The 21,792-nt window shown below is 41.2% G+C and overlaps 1 protein-coding gene across 2 annotated transcripts; it reads left to right on the top strand.

Moving 5' to 3' along the window:
- Positions 1–72: 72 nt before the first annotated feature.
- Positions 73–20,265, top strand: ABHD13 (abhydrolase domain containing 13). 2 transcript variants are annotated; one of them, XM_061435359.1, is made up of 2 exons: positions 73–173; positions 15,306–20,265. In XM_061435359.1, exon 2 carries the CDS (start codon positions 15,326–15,328, stop codon positions 16,337–16,339), a length of 1,014 nt encoding a protein of 337 aa, XP_061291343.1. In that variant the 5' UTR covers positions 73–173; positions 15,306–15,325; the 3' UTR covers positions 16,340–20,265. The 2 variants fall into 2 exon arrangements, with proteins under 2 accessions (XP_061291343.1, XP_061291341.1); XM_061435357.1 differs by lacking the exon at positions 73–173 and adding an exon at positions 2,538–2,621.
- Positions 20,266–21,792: the final 1,527 nt, after the last annotated feature.

Here is a 21,792-nt window from a genome sequence, read left to right on the forward strand (position 1 = left end):
GCGCAGGCGCAGTAACCTTCCGGAGGGCTCTGGGAGGACCGCCCGCCTGGCTGAGCTGCGGAGGACCGGAGGCAGCGGGGGTTACAGTGTGGTTACAAACACATATCCGGTTGGCCTCAGCAGCAGATCCTATTTGCAAACGGTTGACCCGCGAGAGTGGATTTCGTCGCGAAGTAAGACCGCAAAACACTTTGTCCACTGGCTCGTTATTGGCACTTTGAGCCTGTGCCTCTCTTTAGGCTGCTCTTGGCAGGTGACAACCTCTCGAGTTCTGCTCCCTATGTGTAAAGAGTGGTACCAACGCTCATTTCCGTGGTTGAGAAACCGCCCAGGGGGGAAGAGGGTGTCTTCCTTCCCCAAACGTCTGCTGTTTCATTTAGGTGGAAAAATATGCTTTCGCAAAATTGTCTAAGCCTGTGCTTTCCTATGTGTTTTTCATGATGATGCAACTGTGATGCGTTCTCGTCTAATTCATAAGAATAAAAAATGTATCATTCATAATATAAACAGTTGCATACTCGGAAATCAACTGTGGAGTTCTAGTTTATATTCAAGGATTCAAAATAAAATCATGCCACAAATCTTTATTGAGCAGCTACTACGATATTGTAATTGTACTACATATGCAAAATTGAGAAATGAAAACAAATCGAATCCTTATGTTCTAGGAGCTGTAGATTTCTACCAGTATGCTCTTATGGTTTGTCCTCTTCCACCATGGAGAACTGAGAATTTATTCATAAAGTGTAGGAGGAAACAACTTTTAGAATTAGACATTTCCTTTTAGCATAAAATACTATTGCTTTAAAATGAAATTTTGCTGCAACAGGCTTGAAGAATACATCTTGAAGCCGTTAAGTGCCCTTGCTATGCTATGCTATGCTAAGTCACTTCAGTCGTGTCCGACTCTGTGACCCCATAGACGGCAGCCCACCAGGTTCCCCGTCCCTGGGATTCTCCAGGCAAGAACACTGGAGTGGGTTGCCATTTCTTTCTCCAATGCATGATTGTCTAATGTACAGAAGCCTCTTTTTACAAACTAACACACATTTAATTCACAGTACTAATATGTAGTAAAGCTGGACTGAGGTCTAGCTCCTTCTAGCCCAACAGTTCATTTCTTTATATGTCTAATTCACCTATATTGACTGAACATTTCTCTGAAATCACTTGACTTGTAAAGTCACATGGTACTGTTTTGTGGGTAATTCTCCCACCTACTAGTCAACCTATCCATGTACTTGGGAGGAGTATCCAACAGTGTTAAGTTAAAGGATCCCCTACATGCCCATCTTCTGCAAAGGCATTCGTATACATTTTCGTACCTTGTTCAGCATCTGTTGAGTTGCTATAACGTTGGGGACTGTGCTCTGTACTAGTGATGTAACAGGGGACCCATGAATCACGAAACCAAACTCTTAAGTTGATTCAAATCCCACTCTCCAATTTACCATGTTACTGTAGCCTTTCTAATGCTTGGTTTAAAGAGAATCAACAGTTTTTCATTAAGTATCTCCTAGAGTTGCTTTGATTATTAGTTTTTGTTCGTAAGCGGTCGTCTGTCTTGGTGGGTGGTGCTTATCAGGTAATAACAGGAGTTATTATCAAGAGCCTCTGTGAACTGGAACTCTCAATCTGGTAGCGATTTCACGTTTTAAGAAAACATTATGAAATATCCTCTGTAGATATAAAACAGAGTCCAGAGAATAGGGACTGACAGGAGACAAACACCTATAAACAAACAATTCGGTACAGCTTGGTGCGCATGGGGTTGACCGTGAAAGTCACGACGTTCCATCTTCAGGCTCCATTTGTGTGGTCACTTCCAAAGCCTTGTTAGGGGCCCTAGAGATGTTGCCACGGTCTTGGGTTTTTGTTAAAAGTTGCAAAAGGTAGTTTTGAATTTTTCTTTCTTTCTTTTTTTTTTAATAAAAAGGCCGTCTAAGTGGTACAGGTCTCGGGGTCTAATAAAACATGCATCCGCTCGTGACGGTGCGCCCTGATGAAGGTAGGAGCGGGCTGGGCTGGAAGAAGACAAGAAGTTAAGTGCCCTTATGGGAGCCCTTATGGAAGTGCCGGAACTCACTGCCATACCTCTAACAACCTTCTGGGGCAGACACTCTCTTTGGGAAGAAAAGCGTCCCGCAGCACATGCTGAGGCGTCAGAGGCAGGGCGGGAAGCCTACCGGTGCTCGGAGGATGCCTGACACGCACGGCGGGGGTACCGAGCCCACCGCGATCGCACGCGGTATCCGGCCTCGCGGTATCTTGTCCGTCCCGGGCTTCCGTCGCCGGGGACTCCCCCACTCCCCCGCCCCTACCGGGCCGCCGTCTCTGCGCATGCCCAGGAGGGCGGGGGCCGCCTTCCCCGCTCCCGGGAGGAAGGGCCAGAGCAGGTGATGTGGGAGCCGGCGGGGGCATTTGCCGGCGACACCGAGCGTGAGCCGGAAGTCGGGGAGCCGAGCGCGGCGCCGCGGGAGCTCGGGGCCGGACCGTGGCGACGGCGGCGGCGGTCCGGCGGCGGGAGGCGGAGGAGGACGATGAGGAGCGACGGAAGCGGCGCCGGGGGACGCTGCTGCGCGGCGCCGGCTCCCGAGTGCGCGGCCTGCCCGCGGGTCTGAGTGAGTGCGGGGCGGCCGGCGGGGGGCCTCCGGGGGGCTGCTCGCCGCGGGGCCGTGCGGGGGCGCCTTCGCCGGCTGAGGGGGCCGGAGAAGCCCTGACAGACACCGCTGTGGGCGCCCGGGGCGCGCCTGTGCTCCGCGGGCCGGGAGGGGGCCCGGGGCGCGTCCGAGAGCCGCTGTCCGCGGCGTCTGCAGGGGCGCGCGTGAACCCCAGCACCCCCCGGCCCGGCCCTCCCGCCCTCGGGACGGGTGCGGCCGGAGCCCCGCTCCCAGGGCTCAGGGGGCTGGGGGCGGCCTGGGCCGCTCACGTCAGGGACAGGCCGTGAGAGCCGCGGCTGTCGGGGCAGGAACTTCGGGGCGCTGACGGAGCCGCCCCGGAGCACCCCCGCGGAGTTGAGAGTCAGTTTGGCTGGAGACGCCCGTGTCAGCAACGTGTGTGGATATTTTTCTACAAAATGCATCACGAGACTTTACTGCCCAAGGCGTCACAACTGCCCCCCACCCCAAACAAGTTTTATTATTCACCGGCCCTTTGAGTTACCTTTACCCCGTAGTACGGACTCAGTGGAAAGACAAAAGGAGATGCGGGCTCTTAAGTGTCAAGCTCGCTTTTCGTGGCATCTTATTCCTGGTATCATTCGATCGGGTGGTTAATTCTTCGTGGGCAGGCTTAGATTGCTCGCATGTCTTTTTTGCTAAAAGGTTAAGTTTTGTTCTAAATAAGAAGTAAATAAGTCACGGTTGATCGTCTAGTGTTCTTGTCCTAATAACTGTCCTGCTGAAGACCTAGACCGCTCATTGTTAATACTTACTGGGTGCCCAGCTTTGCTCAATCTCCTGAAAATCTTTAGGCGGATTTCCATAAGGTGATGTCACTGTCGTCAAGGAATCCGCAGCCCTTGTAAAACAGGTGAGTTAGGCTACACTAGTGAGTGCCACCGCGTGCGTTTGTGCCAACTGCAGGATGTGGCGTGGTTGGCAATAGGGAGCAGAGGTCCAGGGAAGGCTTTCTGAAGGAACTGCCACCCGCGCTGAGTTTTAACAGAAAAGAAGGCGTCGCCCTCGTTACTTCCTGCGGGCCACGGCTCGGGTGTTCTCCAGCGAGTCCTGGCATTGTTTAAAATCCAAGTCGAGCTGACCTGCTAGCTGTACTTTAACCCAGTCTGCTCTCGTAGGTAAACAGAATGCTTTAAATTCTGCCTCCTGCAAGGAGCTGTGTTTATCAATGCACTGTATTACATTTGATCTCAGCCGAGTTGTAATTAGGTGTTTGATCTCCTTTTTACCTACGAGGAGACATATATTTAGAGAGGGTAAGTGGGTTGGCAAAAGCCACCTAGCTATTAACATACCGAGCTTGGAAACAGGCTCCTTCCCATCGCACAGACACTGCCTGCCGCTGATAGTTTCCTTTGGAATGAGGAATTTCCTTTGGAATGAGAACAGGAAGCCAGATGGTGAATATCTGAACCTTGGCGTATATTCAGACACACCTCAGGCCTGGATAAGAGCATTTGCTCACCACGCTGTCCTGGGTTAACCATCCACCCTCACGTTTTGCCATGATCTTTCCTCTCTCGTCTCTTGGAATCTATTTCTATTTCTCTGTTTTTTTCTTTAATTTAGAACTCAGTTGTTACAGATTCTAAAATCTTTCTAATTCTTGTTTAGTCGCCTCCACAACATTTGAGGTCCTTGTATACTCTTTTTACAACAGACTTTTAAAAAAGGATTCTAGTTTTTTCTAATTAAGATTTTTCTTTCCCTGAAGTGATAGGCTGCGTAATAAATGACTACATTTTATGTTCCTGTTTCTTGTAAGTCTTAACTCCTACAGCAGTACATTGTACTGGAGTTGCAAAGCGGTAGCGTTTTCAGGCCATGAACTGTGTGTATTTATGAGTTAGCCTGGGAATCTTGCTTCTCCTGTAACATTGATTTTATAAGAAAATGAATTCTAAGTTTGATCCATTTGGTTAATAGTATTTAGAACACTATCCCTTCACAAGTTGGAAACTTCCTGAATTACATTATCATTTTTTATTTTGACATCAGTGTTTACATTTTTAGCCTTGTAGATCTTTTTTCTTTTTTTAAATTTTCTTTCTTTGATATTTATACTCTTAGAACAAATTGTGATTGACTTCCATAGTGACAAGAATCTGTCGTTTTTGTTCTCTCAGAGTTGACTCTTATATGCCAAGTCTTCTGTGTTTCAAGTGAAAGGGAAACCCAAAAATGCTACCGAGTTGCTGTCTAGTATAGTGTTCCAGATGTCTGCTCAAGCTGATTGAAATCCCAGTTAAAAATGCTCTCTGAACTCTTCAGTTGCTATCCAGCATATCCATAGGCAGTTATTGTTCATTTGTCCCATAGGACTATTAATACTCGCTTTTTCATTATTGATGACATGTGGGTAACCATTAGGGAAATAGATAATTCATTCTGTGGTGTCTCCAGCACGCTGATAGCGGCTATTTGTGTTTCCATTTCAGCTGTGCAGCTGGCATGGTTTCCTAACTCCCCAGTGCTTAGCAGAAAAGGAGATACACTAAGGCGGGAAGGCTGAATCTGCTTCTCTGTTACTTGAAATGTGACTGGAAGCTGTGAATTCCCCCAGAGGATACCATTCTCCCCTTGTGATGTAGGGGTCAGGAGTGACACATGAATTTTCTTCCCACTTTGTTCCCTTGAACCTATGCATGGTTTTGTCACTTGTTGGTATGGTTTTTTTAATGTATGAGCAGTTTTTTTTTTTTTTAAACAGAATGTTCCTAAAATCATCAGTTGAGATAGATATAAAGACCTTTAAAATAATAGTACATTTACGACTTTTTAAAATGGTGTTTTGTTTAAAATTGTATTTATTATTGATTACTCTTCAATCAGTTTGTTTTTGAGGAATTCCTATTTAATTCCTGTATAGGTAAAACGTCTTTTATAGTTTTCAAAGACCTTTTCCTGTTGGCAGAATCAGTAAATGAACATATACCATGCAATTTGATGTAAACTTTTGCAGTTTAAAAATAATGATGATAATTAGCATTTACTTTCTTTTTGTGAATCAGTTCCAACCTTCATTAAAATAAAATTTTATCTGTGATTGAAAGAATAACATACTTCTCCAGTTTACTCTGCTGGGAAAGATTGAAGGCAAAAAGAGAAGAGGGCAGCAGAGAATGAGATGGTTTGACAGCATCACCAGCTCAATGGACATTAATTTGAACAAACTTCGGGTGATGGTGAAGGACAGGGAAGCCTGGCGTGCAGCAGTCCATGGGGTCGCAAAGAGTCGGACACGATTGAGCGACTGAACAAAAACAAATCATTGGGACAATCATAATTAAATGTATTCATTCCCATAGTTTGAGTTTTAGTTCTTAATGTAAGTTGTTAATCTTTATTTTAAATTTTTAGATAAAATACTGCCCCATAAAGGATTGATATGAAGAGACTGCCAGCTTCACAGGGAAAGCAGTAGTATTCTTTGGTGAGGAGGAGGTTGAGGGTCGTTGTTACTGTACACTTGGAATTAATCTGGAAGGTGCCATTTGCATCACTGACATTGCTTTTTATTGGAGAGAATAACCTGAGTTCCCTGTGCAAAGCAAAGAAAAAAACCCGTCGAGTTCATGGAAACTCATGATGGTCTTTGAATACCAGCTTTTCTTCTTCCCCTCCCATTAATTACAGACTCCTAAAACATAACAATGTCGTTTATTCTGTGAAGATTGTTTAGCCAAAGTTATTTTCTACAGCTTTGACTGTGCGTTGTTTAGAAATATTACTTTGGTGGTCTGGGAAGGAGACTGAACATGTTTGATGAGTAAAATATTTTACAGACCTCAGTTGAAATATAAAATCACCACGTCTCCACACATCTGTGATTTCTGGAGTCCTGTATCTCTCAGTAACTTTTCAGGTACTCTAAAAGTCCCATACCAGGGCCTCCAAATTTCCACTGTACCAGTTAGTGAAAACAGTATTATTGATAATTCAATACCTACTTTCCAATTCCAGCCTTTAATTTTTCTCTATTACCTGTAAAGTAGAATTTGTGAGACCTTAGGTATTATTCAGGTAACTGCTTCCTTTTACAAATGTAGAAACTCAGAAAGCGACGTACAAGGATGCTCATTCAGAGTGGTTCCCCACATTTAAACGTGGACGTGACTAGTCACCCGAGGTGTGCAAAGCAGCAGTGACTGGGTCAAAGCCTCACTCAGGGCGATAGATGACCAGGCTGAAAGGTCAGCTCCCCATGTTTGTCATCTGTCTTATGGCCGTAGTCCTTGGGATCCAAAGAAATTATGTGTCTTTACCAAAGATATTTCTCTTCCAGGACCTATAAAGCTTTAGAAACCAGTAAATATTATAATGCACAAAAGATTTAAATTAATGTAGTACCTCATTCTTAATTTAAAGGTGTTAAGTCTTTGCAGAAAAAGGCAATAAAATTATGTAGTTAGGCAGTGTAGAATAGTGGTGCTCAAACTTTTTTTGTTTCAGAGCACCTTCACATTTTAAAAAATTATTGAGGTCTCTAAAGAGTTTTCATATATGTAGACTATGTAGAAAGATATTTATTATTTTAGAAATTAAGAGTGGGAGCTTATAAAATGCATAATTTTATCACTTAAAAATAACAGTAAAAAAATCCATCATATTTTAGCATAATAACATTTTTATGCAAAAGAGCCATCTTTGCCAAAAAATTAGCAAGGAGTTTAGTGCTGTTTTACATTTTTGTAAATATCTTTAATGTCTGTTTAATAGAAGACAGGCATATTATCATGTTTCTACATTCATTGTCATATGGTAGGTTGTTTTCGGTGAAGTTTATAAAGAAAGTCAGGCTCACACAGATTTATGGTTTTAAAGGGGTTATTTTAATAGTCTTTTCAGATAATTGTGGATATACTCAACAGATGGTAGTTTCTTAAAGATCAGTTACATTGTGGAATCTGAAATCCATATCAAAGAACTTTTTGTCTCCGTTATGGTAAAATCCATTGGTTTATCTTTCAATGAATTTTTTTTTATCTGTGCTTGATTTTGGTGACACCAGTCATTGGTCATTGAAAATATTAGTTTACTGTGCTGGGCAGATTCTTCCAAATATTCGCACATTTAATGTGTTGTCAAAAATCACACTTGTTTGTGTCATTACCATCACAGTGCTGTCAGAAGAGCCTCTTAAGTCGAGGAAGCTATTAGCACCTTCACTCATTTTTCAGAAAAAATGTCTGCCGAACACAGAAGTCTGAACAACCACAGTTTATCAGTTGTCTTTTTAGGTAAAAATGGTGTCACTTAAATAAAGCAGCTAGTTCCTCCCACACCTCAGATGTGTTTTCAGTACAGTCCATAGGGTCGCAAAGCTTCAGATGGGACTGGGCGCAGCCACACTCAGCAGTAGTGCCTCATGCGCCCCCCCTTGCTTGGTCACTCGTTGTCACAAAATGTTGCAAAGTGGACTCACTGATAGAGATATGATAAAGAGGACAGTGGCACCTACATTTTGGTGCCCCTGTCTTGAATCTTGCTAAGGCACTGGCAGCTTCACCCATCTTTGGTTTTGTACCACTAGTGCGCACGTCAGACAGCGAAACGGCAAGCAGCCTTCTAGTCTGCTTACGTTGATCCTGTTGATCTGAAACACCCTTTGAACGGGCCTTGGGGACCCCAGGAGTCTGCAGCCACACTTTGAGAACCACGGGCATAGCGAGGTCTCAGGTTTCATCGGGACCTTATAGTTCACCCAGTTCAACTGCTCTACTTCACACTGCCCTCGCCAAGTATTTATTTAGATTTTGTTTGAATGCTTCCAGTTCCTGTGAATAACTGTGCTAAATGAATAAAAATAAGAGACATAGACAGGTGCTTGATGGAAAGTAAGAGAGATTCGTAACCCTGGAATTGTGCTTTGTCCTGTTATTTTAAAAAAGTGCATACTTATAAATTTTGAATCGCCTGTAGTGTCTGTGATTGAGATAGCAGATGGGTGCAGGTGTTGATGGCATTGCCTTTCATCTTTAAATCGGATGATAGCCTGCATTGGAATCTGACGAGGCTTGGAAAGCAGCCGTGGGGGTGTTCTGTGGTCTAGGCTGGGCTTGAGAAAGCCCTTGAGAACTCATATAATATCATTGAGGGTGGGCACACACTTGCTATTAATCTCATTTTTAAGCCTCAGCTTATAGAACAGTTATTTAAATATTTCCCCTTAGGAATGGAACCATTTCCCGTCTTCTGAGTCCACGTGTGAGAGCACGTGACAGAGGTCAAGTGAGCATGTCCGTCATCGCTCCCTCAGTTGACTGGATCCTCAGCTAACCCTGTACCCAGCATGGTGGTTCTGACAGCTCCAAGCTATCCATTCTTTGTATCTTTAGCCTTAAATCGCTTATTGTACTGATATTTAAAGATAGGAAGCATACGGAGTGGTCACGGTGAACCAAACTACTTAATGTTGACCGTAAAATTCTCACAGTGATCATCAGCAGATCCATATGTTTCATTCCTATGATCCAAGTGCTAATAGAGTATAAAAAGATACTACTAATTGTTTCAAAACTGTTCTTTTTAAGAAGCAAACAATCATGATTAGATTTACTTTGGCTATGAATAATAAAAAATTAATCATGTTTTTAATAGGTTATTTTTTGAGAAATGTTCACTAATATCAGTGTGATACTTCTAACCACTTTATCTAAATAAAAAGCACAAAAATTACTTTTCCAAGATTGATATTTTTTATTTAGCTGTAAAACATGCTATGATAATGTGCTAATTTTTGATACTGTAATGTAGATTTAGTCTGCATGTTATATTAAGCCCTAGAATCAGCTGGTTTTCAAAAAAATAACATTCGTTCACATATCATGCTTTTTTGTTCATAATTTACATAAACCATGGAAAACATTAGCTAAGGAGGATTTGTTTAGTTTGGGATAAGTTTGCGTTGCTTATGAAGCATCAGGTACTCAACAAACAGATAAATTGAGATTATGGATGAAGTAGACATGAAGAATTCATAAACAGGTATGATGGAGGCATGAGAAAGAATGAAATCCCCAAGGGAAAGAAGGGTCAGTATACAGGTCCTTGGAAAACACCCCTGTTCAGGGATGGGTCAGAGGGGAGACACACGAGAATTTTATTCTACTGGAAGCCAAGGAAGATTCAAGATTTAGTGCCACTTAGCAGTACATTCGGAGAGGGCAATGGCACCCCACTCCAGTACTCTTGCCTGGGAAATCCCATGGATGGAGGGACCTGGTAGGCTACAGTCCATAGGGTTGCTAAGAGTCAGACACGACTGAGCGACTTCACTTTCACTTTTCACTTTCATGCATTGGAGAAGGAAATGGCAACCCACTCCGGTGTTCTTGCCTGGAGAATCCCAGGGACAGAGGAGCCTGGTGGGCTGCCGTCTCTGGGGTCGCACAGAGTCGGACACGACTGATGGGACTTAGCAGCAGCAGCAGCAGTACACTGTTGCAGTGTGGACGAGAAAAATCCATTGGATTCATTAGCAAGCGGGGTTTGCTTTTTATGAGAGATCCTCATGATAGCTCATGCTTTTCATTGAATTCTCTTAGTGGTTAAGCAGGTGCTGGAATGGTTAAAGACACAGACAGATGGACTTGAGAGTCAGTTAATGTGTGATAATTTGGCAAAGGCATGATTGAGAAATGGGAATAAGTTAGATATTTATTTAAGATGTGGGACTTGCAGCTCATTCGATAAAGAATCTGCCTGCCATGCAGGAGACCCGGGTTTGATCCCTGGGTCGGAAAGATTCCCTGGAGAAGGAAATGGCAACCCACTCCAGTATTCTTGCCTGGAAAATCCCATGGACAGGGGAGCCTGGAGGGCTACAGTCCCTGGGGTCGCAAGAGTTGGACACGACTTGGTGACTAACAACCACGACCACCAGGCGTAAGGTAAAAACATGGTAACGATGTAAAAGAGGCGTGGGACATGAGGGCTACTGGGCGCCAGGCTTCTGTGCTCAACAGGGCTAACGTCCTTTCCCTCTAAACAACTTTTCTAATCCGTGTAAACTTTGGTTTCACTTCAGGTATGTTAAACTCACCGTTCATCTTGATTGCTTATGGTTCTAAGATGTTATCAGCAAATGCAGTGCAGCATGCAGAAGAGCCTGGCAAAAATCCACCTCTTCTGGCAACACCTTTCATGAATGTTTGCCTCCTAAGATGTGCTTTCTAAGGGGTAACTAATTGCCTTGCTTATTCTGCATGACCAGCAGCAGTGGTCTTGGGTTCAGCTGGACATTCTCAAAAGACGCAGTAGACCATACCTGACACCAGCCTCCCACTGCCTTGTTGAGAGATGCGGATAGAAGACCTGGCTTGGCAGAGTCGAGTGCGTCATTCCACGTGACGACTCAGGCCGGCGGGAAGAGGATGCAGGGCTGGGAGCAGGTGGTGCTGTGACCCAACTGCTTCATGCCCCACAGGAAACGGGGTCTTTTGTTGCGAGACAGAGGCATAGTGTCCAGGACTCAGCAGAGAGCACGCCAGGCACACACCTTACCCCGCTCAGCCCAGACTCGGCTCTGCAGTGGTGTCAGGCCCACCACACAGAGAGCTCCTCAGAAACATTTCTCATCGCCTACCTGTAGGAGGTTCCCAGGGAAACAGTGCTTGAGGGTTAACCAGAGGTCATCACTTTTTCCTGGGGGAGAAGAGGTTTTGTTAACCCTTTATTCACACTAATTTTTTTGGCAAAACAGATGGGAAACTTACTGCTAGCTTTAGGATCTGTTGACTGTTTTCAAGGAAGTGTTGCATTTTTTACTGACCATCATAGCATCTGGGTTTATGCGAAGTTATTTTTACATCTCAACAGATGGCTCAAGTTATGCCTTGAATAATTGTACTTGGTTGATAGTTTCATCAAATTTGTTCAGTAGAAGTCCTTCCTGGATAGTTTGCTAGATCCAGCTCTTTGAAGAGCATGGAGCTATGGTACAGAATGGGGACGGAAGTCATTGGCAATTGGGTTAGCAAACATAAGGCAGTCCGTGAGCAGAGGTCTCTTTCTAAACCACCGGAATGCTGCAGTGTATTCAAGAGAAGACACACACACTCTCTAGAACATTTTTTATTAACCAGTCCTTAAAATTGACTTCCATTTGCTATTCCTCAAAGTGAATTGGCTTTTATTGACTTGCACAGTGTAACAATCCATTGCAAGATTGCATTTGTGTATCACAAAGTCATTTAATGTAGGTGACTTTTCAGGAAAGCTTTGTGGAAAATTGCAAGGTTAATCCTATATTCCTAAGCAATAATGGACTCAAATATGCCACTTTCCTGATGTCCACTCTTAAATATACATGTCCAGTGTTCAGAATGCAGTTACGTGAGCATTTTAAAAATTCTCATTCTACCGAAAAAAAAATTCAAACTGAAAATAAGTGATACACCCAAGATTACTTAACAAATATATGGTAGAACAGACTTTAAGGTGATGGAATTTTACTGTGTTTTTTTCCTGATATGTCACAAAACAAATGATATTTGAGTTACACATCTCTCTGATACTTCTGTCATAAATGATTGGCTTGACTATGCAAAAAAATGTACCTTTTTTCACTAAAGAAATATCTTAAATGATACATTTTTCCCAAATGGTACAGTGCTCTAGTGTATTTGTATGTTATATCCCAGACCTTATTAATCCTAATCGTTATACAAACATTGTTTTGTTTTGATGTATCAGATAAATGCCAGTCTATTTCCGAATTTTCCTATACAACTCCTAGGTATAAATGAAAGTCATTCTCTTAGACTTAACAGAAATAAGGATTAAATTAAGTAAATGTTAGCATTAGATGAAAAAGGAAAGTGGTCCGATGTGGCTCTGAGACCTGGCCCTACAGTGACGGTCATAGAGCAGCGCTGTGTAGTGGCTGTTGGTGGATAGTCGTCCCGGACCTCGAACCGAGTTGGCTGTCCACCTGGACCCCAGGGCTGGGATTCAGGCCTCTGTGCCTCGGCTTGTTCAGCTGCTGTAGTGCAGCCTCTTTCTCTCAGCTTGGTTTTTCCCAGGTCTGACCCTTAATGCCCAGGTCCTGCTGCCCTGTCTTCTAAGCTTGGATACCTGCTTTTCTCTTACTGTCGAGCTTGTTGTAATAAAACTTGCCACAACTGGGTGGCAGTATTGGTTTCAGAGCAGCTTCAGAAGAACGCTAGGCTGTTGGTTTGTGTTCAAAGAGAGTCATTTGAACAAAAACTCAAATTTGAAAATCCATGTTTAGTGAAATAGTTAACAATTTTTGGTGAGATAATGATGAAAAATTAAATCTATTAAATTATCTAACTCATCTTTATAGCCAGCATAATTTAACTTGATCTTCAGTATTTAATTTGATGAACTAAATACTACATTTAAAAGTTTATGGCATACAGTAAAATTTTAAAGATAAGTCATTAACAGTTATGTACTAAATTTAAGACTAACTTTATGGATAGTTTTGTTAGTGAGTAAAAGAGAATTTTTTTTAATGGTAAATACTTAAGTAGATGACTACAAAACATTATAGCATCTCACCTTTTTTGCCTTTTTAAGACGGTATGTGTAAATTTTATTTGATTATAAAAGCATTGACTTCTGAAAGCTTTTCTTCTGTATTTTCTTTATATCACTTATATTTTTCAGCAAAGTTTTAAAAGATTTTTTCTCCAGTGAGTAATTTTCTTCACTTACCTCTGGTTCTCAGATAGAATTTTCTGTGTCTTTGTTTCACACCTGTCCCCCAAGTGTCTACAGCCGTATCAGTATGCCGCAGCAGTCTTTGCTGACTCCCTGGTGTGAAGTTGCAGTCAGGGCTGTGTAAAGATTGAACATGTTGCACAGTGCTAGCAGTCTGAAGTTTCTTTTAAATCAGTTGTGAAACACAAATTATTAGACCGTTTCTTAAAAATAATACAGAGTCGGACACGACTGAGCAACTTCACTTTCACTTTTCACTTTCACACATTGGAGAAGGAAGTGGCAACCGGCTCCAGTGTTCTTGCCTAGAGAATCCCAGGGACAGGGGAGCCTGGTGGGCTGCCGTCTCTGGGGTCGCAGAGAGTCGGATACGACTGAAGCGACTTAGCAGCAGAAAGGGCTTCCCAGATGGCGATAGTGGTAAAGAATCTACCTGCCAATGCAGGAAATGCAAGGGACAAGGGTTCTATCCTTAGGTTGAGAAGATCCCCTTGAGAAGGAAATGGCAACACACTCCAAGATTCCTGCCTGGAAAATTCCATAGACAGAAGAGCCTGGTGGGCTACGGTCCATGGGGCCTCAAAAAGTGATTGAGCACAGTTTTAAATTGTTTTTTAAATTTAGCTATGCAAGAACCTCCAAATGGGGAAGGGATACTTTATTTTTTTTATCCTAGTTTAATTATAATTTTTTTCTATAATGTGGAAAATTGACAATAAAGCATATTGGATTGATCTTGACAGGTTAGACTCTGTTAACTCCCTCTTTAATAAAATTTGCCCTCAATCTACTTAGCTTAATAATTGTGTAGGATACAAAATCAATATACAAAAATATATTGTGTTTCTATAAGCTAATAATGACCTATCAGAGAAATTACGACAATCTCGTATATGGTTTCATTGAGAAGAATAAATAGGTAGGCAGAACACTCTTTGACTTAAATTGCAACAATGTTTTTTGGATCTGTCTTCTCCAGTCATGGAAACAAAAGCAAAAAATAAACAAATGGGACCTAATTAAACTTAAAAGCTTTTGCACAGCGAAGGAAACCACAGATAAAATGAAAAGACAACCTATGGACTGGGAAACAATATTCGCAAATCATGAGACCAACAAGGGCTTATTTTCCAGAATAGACAAACAGCTTATACAGCTCAATATCAAAAACACAGCAAAACACCACAACCCAATCAAAAAATGTGCAGAAGACCTAAATAGACATTCCTCCGAAGAAGACGTGCACGGGGCCAGTGGCACGTGAAGAGGTGCTCAGCGTCACCAGTTGGAGAAATGCAGATCAGAGCCGCAGTGAGGCGCTACCGCAGGTGTTCTCACCCGCACCTATGTGTGCTACTGGCCTCTGACTAGACTGGCTGTGGGGTCATCGTGCAGCATGTGCAGTAGACCTGAAGCTGACGTAATGTTACGTGTCCCTTCACCTCCGTGTAGAAACTGCCCTCACCCTCCTCAGCTGGCCAGTGGATGCACCAGGAGCCTTGGCGCCTGGCTTCCTGGCCTCCGGGCTCTTCTGCCTGCAAAGCTGGGACGTGGCCAATCCACTTAGGCTCCTGAGCCTGTGTTCCCTCCTGGAAAAAATGGGGAACATGGCATCAGTTTATTTTTCTCTTAAATCAAGGAAAATACATGAATGAGAGTATTTTTAACGCATTTTTTTTAAACCTGCATTTTTTTTTCTTTTTAGAAAATGAATATATTTAATGCGTATTTGTCTTTCATCAGTACAGCAGTGGAGGGTGAAAACAGCTTGGGAACTGAAGGGACCGAGAGAATTAGGACAGTCGGTTTTATGGATGGCCTGGTGTGGTTTCCAAGGATTCTCCTGGTGATGGGATTGGTTACATCATGGACCTAACTTTTAAGCTAATAGATACATGGCACCTCACTGACTCTCTCTCTCTCTCTTTCTGTCTCTAGGACACTTGCAGAGAGCCACGATGGAAAAGTCCTGGATGCTGTGGAACTTTGTTGAAAGATGGCTGGTAGCTTTGGCTTCCTGGTCTTGGGCTCTCTGCCGCATTTCTCTTTTATCTTTAATAGTGACCTTTCATCTGTATGGAGGCATTGTCTTACTTCTGTTAATATTCATATCAATAGCAGGTATTCTGTATAAATTCCAGGATGTATTGCTTTACTTCCCAGAACAGCCATCTTCTTCGCGCCTTTATGTTCCCATGCCCACTGGTATTCCACATGAAAACATTTTCATCAGAACCAAAGATGGAGTGCGTCTGAATCTTATTTTGATAAGATACACTGGAGACAGCTCGCCCTATTCCCCGACTATAATTTATTTTCACGGGAATGCAGGCAACATAGGCCACAGGTTGCCAAATGCCTTGCTTATGTTGGTTAACCTCAAAGTCAATCTTCTGCTGGTCGACTACCGAGGCTATGGGAAAAGTGAAGGAGAGGCAAGTGAAGAAGGACTCTACCTGGATTCTGAGGCTGTGCTGGACTATGTGATGACCAGACCCGACCTTGACAAAACAAAAATTTTCCTTTTTGGCCGTTCCTTGGGAGGAGCGGTAGCTATTCATTTGGCTTCTGAGAATTCACATAGGATTTCAGCCATTATGGTTGAGAACACATTTTTAAGCATACCACACATGGCCAGCACTTTATTTTCATTCTTTCCAATGCGTTACCTTCCTTTATGGTGCTACAAAAATAAGTTCTTGTCCTACAGAAAAATCTCTCAGTGCAGAATGCCTTCTCTCTTCATCTCCGGACTCTCCGACCAGTTAATCCCACCAGTAATGATGAAGCAGCTCTATGAGCTCTCCCCGTCTCGGACTAAGAGATTAGCCATTTTTCCCGATGGAACTCATAACGATACGTGGCAGTGCCAGGGTTACTTCACGGCCCTCGAACAGTTCATCAAAGAAGTAATAAAGAGTCCTTCTCCTGAAGAGATGGCCAAAACTTCATCTAATGTAACAATTATATGATGTTTTCGTTTTCATTAATGCACTGTATTTTAATTTGTGCAGAATGATAAAAAAAAATACTCCTTTCTAGAAGCGTGTTATGTCTGTACTTGTCTGAAGAGTGACATTAAACTTTGAAAGGACTTCAGTGCTCCTTTAAAATGATCCAAATAGTTTTTTACATTTGAAAAACTATAATTATTGGGATTATTTCATACATTTTCACCAGACTTTTCAGTGTGGTTGCGTATCCATATCTTTAGTTTAATATGCTATTATAGCATATTCAAAAGTTTCTTGTTGCCCAAGATGTACGTGTAATCCGTGTGACACTTAGATTAATGACTAAGTGTGAAAGGAGACATGTAAACGAGAAACCTTTGGGTATTATTCCTTTAGTAAATACTGGGACAATCATGGTAAGCAAACTTAGTTCTGTAATTGCATTTTTCACCTTAAAAATTAAAATGAAATGCATGGTGGTGTTTTATTCCTTGACTTATGCAATGCACTGTTTTTAATGTAAATAGTACTGATCATATACCAGTGTATATGGTAGCCTGGGTTATATCTATTTTTATGTAAACTCTATTTTGTTTTTAGCCAGAAATGAAATTGAGGCCTGTGTGCAGGTCGCCGTTGACTTTTGCTCTGCTGAATCCTGAGATCCAGCCTTTTCTTCAAAATAAATGGGACCCCCTTTTCCAGTGTAAATGTACCATGTTTTGTTAGGTACAGTCTGGATCATGGCATGTAAAAACAGAAATTGAGACTTTTACTGCAGCTTTGATGTGCATATTTGAACTTTTTAACATTTGTATCAATGATTTTGGTGGCAAAAAGAGTTTTAGCTTCTGTCATTTTGTAAGTCTACAGCTGAACCACTAATAGCGGTCATAATGAAGATCAGAACCTATTTAAGAATCAATTAGGAAGTCTTATTACATTATTGTACATACTGTTTTACAAAAATTCCTACGTTTGCTTTTTTAAATCCAAATATCTACGTGGATCTATCCCACTGAAGCCAAGGTAACATTTATTGGACTTTCTGAAAATAGAAGTGACGAAAACAAAAGTAAATGAAAATTATCTTCTTCAGCTTAATGTTTCAGTTATAAAATAGAGGAGCTGCATCAAAGGACAGCTTTAGGAAGTCTTATTTATTCATTTTCTACCTGTGAGAATGTGTGAGTGAAAGAACTCTAGAGCTTTTTATCACAGAACCTATTACCACGTTTAACCATTAAATGGCTGTAAATGAGAAGTAGTATTTAGACATATAGAAGAGTAAGAAAAATCTTACTTAAAAAAAGAGCCCCTTAAACTTACAAGATTACCTGAAAAAAACATAAGCAGTCCTCAAAAATTAGAGGTAATTGAGATGTGTACATTATTGCATCAGCTCTAACGTACGCTGTTGTGAATATTTTAGCTGTGTTTATTGGCTTTGTGCAAGTAGCTCGGACAGAGAAAGAATGGATTAGTAATCTTGACCTCAGTCAAAAACTCTGGGAAGACAGGGCAGGAGACACTTTTGCCAAATCACATTCTTGTCTCTCACTTTCTGTCAGTGTTTAAGAAAAAATAAAATACAGCAAGTGTGAGTTCTCAAGGATAAATGTTTTCTATAAATTGTAAAAACATCATGCATTTAAAAACGAAATTGGAAACGCATATCATGGAAGGTGTATTTTGTATGCATAAATTCACGACAATTAAAGGCTGCTTTCATTCTGTCAATCATTGCTGTGTAGAATGACTATCCCAGATAGTAATACGTTAAAAAGGAAGAAGACCCGAAAATGTAGTGTATCTAGACATGAGCTTACCCAGACTTGTGTCACTTTTTAGCGTTTACAAAGTACATTATGTTTTCTTGTGATCATTTAGTACACTGGAGCAATTTATCAACTTTAGTTATAAATATACTGATGAAGCATAAAAAGCTTTTTCTTCATCGGTGTTTCGTTTAATGCTGCTGTTTTTCTTAGTACTTCAGGTTTATTTTTTGTTTGTTTTTAGCAACCTCCCCACCGGTTTTTTTGTGTATCCCATTCCTACCTTTGTTCTTCTCTTCGGGTTGAGGAGCCTTTCTTTCTGCAGCAAAGGGGAGAGGTTGTGTCTAGGGCTGTAGTATTTAAATCTCTTTCCTAGCTTCTTTGTGTATTTGAGGCTATTTCCTTAAATGGGAAACATGTAGAAGACAAACTCCTATTATCAGGGGTTCATGAAGCCCATGGCATCATTTTTTTTTTTTAAACATCTAATTTTGTGGCCAAAGCAACTGGTCAAGAAAACATGAATTCATGAGTCACACCTTCATTTTGGACTCATCTCTTAGTGGGTATAGGCTTGTGTCCGTCTTACTAATTTCTGTCTCATTTATGCAAGAGCAGCTGTAGGCATTTCTGGATGAGGTTTTAAATGTAATTTGGAAATCCTAGAGTGATTTTTAAAAATAGAATAAAATTGATTGAGATCAAAATCCATTATTCTAAAAGGGATTATTGGAAGTAAAATGGTGAAGAGTATCCTAAAGAAAGACACTGCAAAATACAGGAGGAAACCGTTCCTAACAGATACAAGAATACTAACAAGATAAAGACAACTGGAAAGGTGAATGAGACATGTGTCCCTAAGGGTGGCTCTAGGATGTAATTAGCTGCTGAGGTTGGTGACAAGGAAGCAGAACATGGAATGCAGAACGTAGGAACCACGGCGTTTCTAACAGAGAAGGCGACTGGAGCACCTGTTAATTGTATCTACCCTACGTCTTTGCAAATACTTTGACTGTAAAACGTATTTTCATTAAAATGGTATTCTGAATTTTGTTATGGGGCAGCTTAAATTTATTTTTTTCTTGAATGTAGACAGTTGATAATAACCCGTGTTCTACCTTTGTGTCACCAGATTAATGACACTGTAATCCTTGCTGAGGATTCATGCCACCTGATGCTTTCATACTCATTTCTTATGAGTAGTTTATACCATTTGGTTTGAGATGGGTCTGGGCTTGTTTGGTGGACTTAACGAAGGCCATATTCAATTTTATATAAACTATCATGCAAGCCCGGCCAAAGTGTAGTTTTTGATTGAGTCCCTTCCTTAAGGTTAGGAGTAAATACGGTAAGTCTTAAAAAGGGATGTCACTGACATCCCTTTTTAAATTAGGTCGTGATTGAGAGAGCCGAAAACCTCCACTGACCTTTCCCCTCTTCGTTTTTCTTAATATGTTTGACTGCAGTTACGGAGAAAGAAACGTGAAAAGAGTACTTTTGGATTATCTGCTTAAATTTATGTATTTTCATATCACTCAGGTAAAGTTGTGAATGACAGAGCACAGACATCTATTTTTTAAATCAGAGTAGAAAATAAAAAGCACTTCTGTTAACTTATATTGCCATATATGCACATCATCTTAGCTAATCAGAAATAGTGTGTTCATTTGTGTGGCAAAATAAATGCATTCATTCTAATAGTAGTCAACACATTTTTGCCAGATGGCACAAATATACCTCCATTTATATTTTGTTTCTCAAAAATGTAGTTTAACAATAGGACTGTGTATAAGAGACACTTTTATGAAAAGTGTCAATATATACATACGTAACAGGGATGAGTGTATGTTGAACAATTTCTGTCAGTACACCATATGCTGGAAATTCCAAGTTGTTTTCAACCCATTCAGATACATTCAGGATAAAATAAGTTAATCCAATTTCATAATGTAAATCATATTTTGTTATTTGCCATAGTTTATTTGAAGCCGTAATAAACTTTTATAACTCAGATTTGAATGTTATAGTGCATTATGTGGTAATCATGGCAAGCAAACATTGACATTTGTTTTTTTACAAATAAATTTCTTTTAAAATATACTTTCTATTTTTCTGTACTGACATATGCAATAAATTGATACATTAAAAGTTTGATTAATGTCTTAAGATAGTTTGTTTTCAGTCTTTTCTATTAACCTAAATTATATGAAAGGACATTAAATCTTCCTCAGTGGTCAAATAAACTCGCGAATTTGTACTGAAATTAATGAATTTTTATTGGTGTGAATAAAAAGTTAGATCTACTTTCTCTTCCCTATATATATATATATAATGAATGTAGTCCCATTAATATATATATTAATGTATAATAATTATACATTATTATAATGTATAATATTATTATACATTATTATAATGTATTATTCTCCCACATACATTTCATTTAGGCTAATATTAAATATTTCCTGTATGTGAACTGCTGGTGGATGAGACCCAAAGCATTTGATTAGTTACATTAATATAGGAATGAATGGATTTTAACTGTTCTTAGTTAATGTTGCCTTGAGAGTTCATAAAGTGCCTTTTTGTGAAATTCTGCTTTTCTTCTCATTAGTATTGAGTTAATGATTCGGGGTTAATTATAAAGATGCCCCAATAGTCACTCGACCTTTAGGGGTCTGTAGCTTGCTTTACGTAACCAGAAATCTGTTTGCTTAGATAGTGTCAAAACCAGCTAGATGACGGGAAAGTGGCCCCTTGCAAGCAGAGGTGAAGATGTCACCTGGAAGAGACTGCTGTTGCATGGGTCGATCTGGGGCAAAGTAGGATCCCCAGTGTGCTTCCTGTGGGATCACCAACCTGGATTCCCAGGGGAGCAGTTTTCAGATCTCTAGTTCTTAACTTTCAAAGGGTAATTTTTTCCACATTCCTGTTTCACTCTCCAACTCTTGCTTTACACCCTAAAGATGATGAGTAGTTGGGTCTGGTTAGAGAATGTAACTCCTGTCTTATTAAGGGGAGTGAGTGATAGTTGCTCAGTCATGCCTGACTCTTTGCAACCCCATGGACTATAGCCTGCCAGGCTCCTCTGTCCATGGGATTCTCCAGGCAAGAACATTGGAGTGGGTTGCCATGCCCTCCTCCAGGGGATCTCCTCGACCCGGGGATCTCCCCAACCCAGGGATCAAACCCACCTCTCTGACTGTCTCTTGCTTTGGCAATCGGGTTCTTTTTCACTCCTGGGAAGTCCATATATATATATATATATATGTATCTGTGTGTGTATATATATGTGTGTGTATATATACATACCCATGCTCCAAACCTGATGAAGCGTGAGATTCTTGAAGTTCCCCTGCCTCCCTCCATTAGAATCCTTTTCTGCCTGATTAGCTGGAGATAGTTTATGTTGTTTGCACCTAAGAGACACCTGAGGGGTAGAACATCCAAAAGAAGATGCTGAAAAGGCCTCTTGGTTTGGGGAAGGAGCTCTGGGCTAAAGATGGGTGTCTTAGTCGCCATCAGAGGCACGACAAGAACGGGTGGTGGACAGCGGTGTGACTGTACTTCATGCACCGAACTGCTCATCCAAAAATGGACAAAATGGTCAGTCTTGTGTTATGCGTATTTGTCCACAGTTTTAAAAACAGGAAAGAGTGGATGAGAATGTTTAGGGCAAGAGTCTAAAAGGAA

Source organism: Bos javanicus, chromosome 12 (assembly GCF_032452875.1).
Source record: "Bos javanicus breed banteng chromosome 12, ARS-OSU_banteng_1.0, whole genome shotgun sequence".
Taxonomy (NCBI): domain Eukaryota; kingdom Metazoa; phylum Chordata; class Mammalia; order Artiodactyla; family Bovidae; genus Bos; species Bos javanicus.

Coding starts and splice junctions, on each gene's coding strand:
- ABHD13 (XM_061435359.1), top strand. CDS start 15,326: ATGGAAAAGTCCTGGATGCTGTGGAACTTTGTTGAAAGATGGCTGGTA.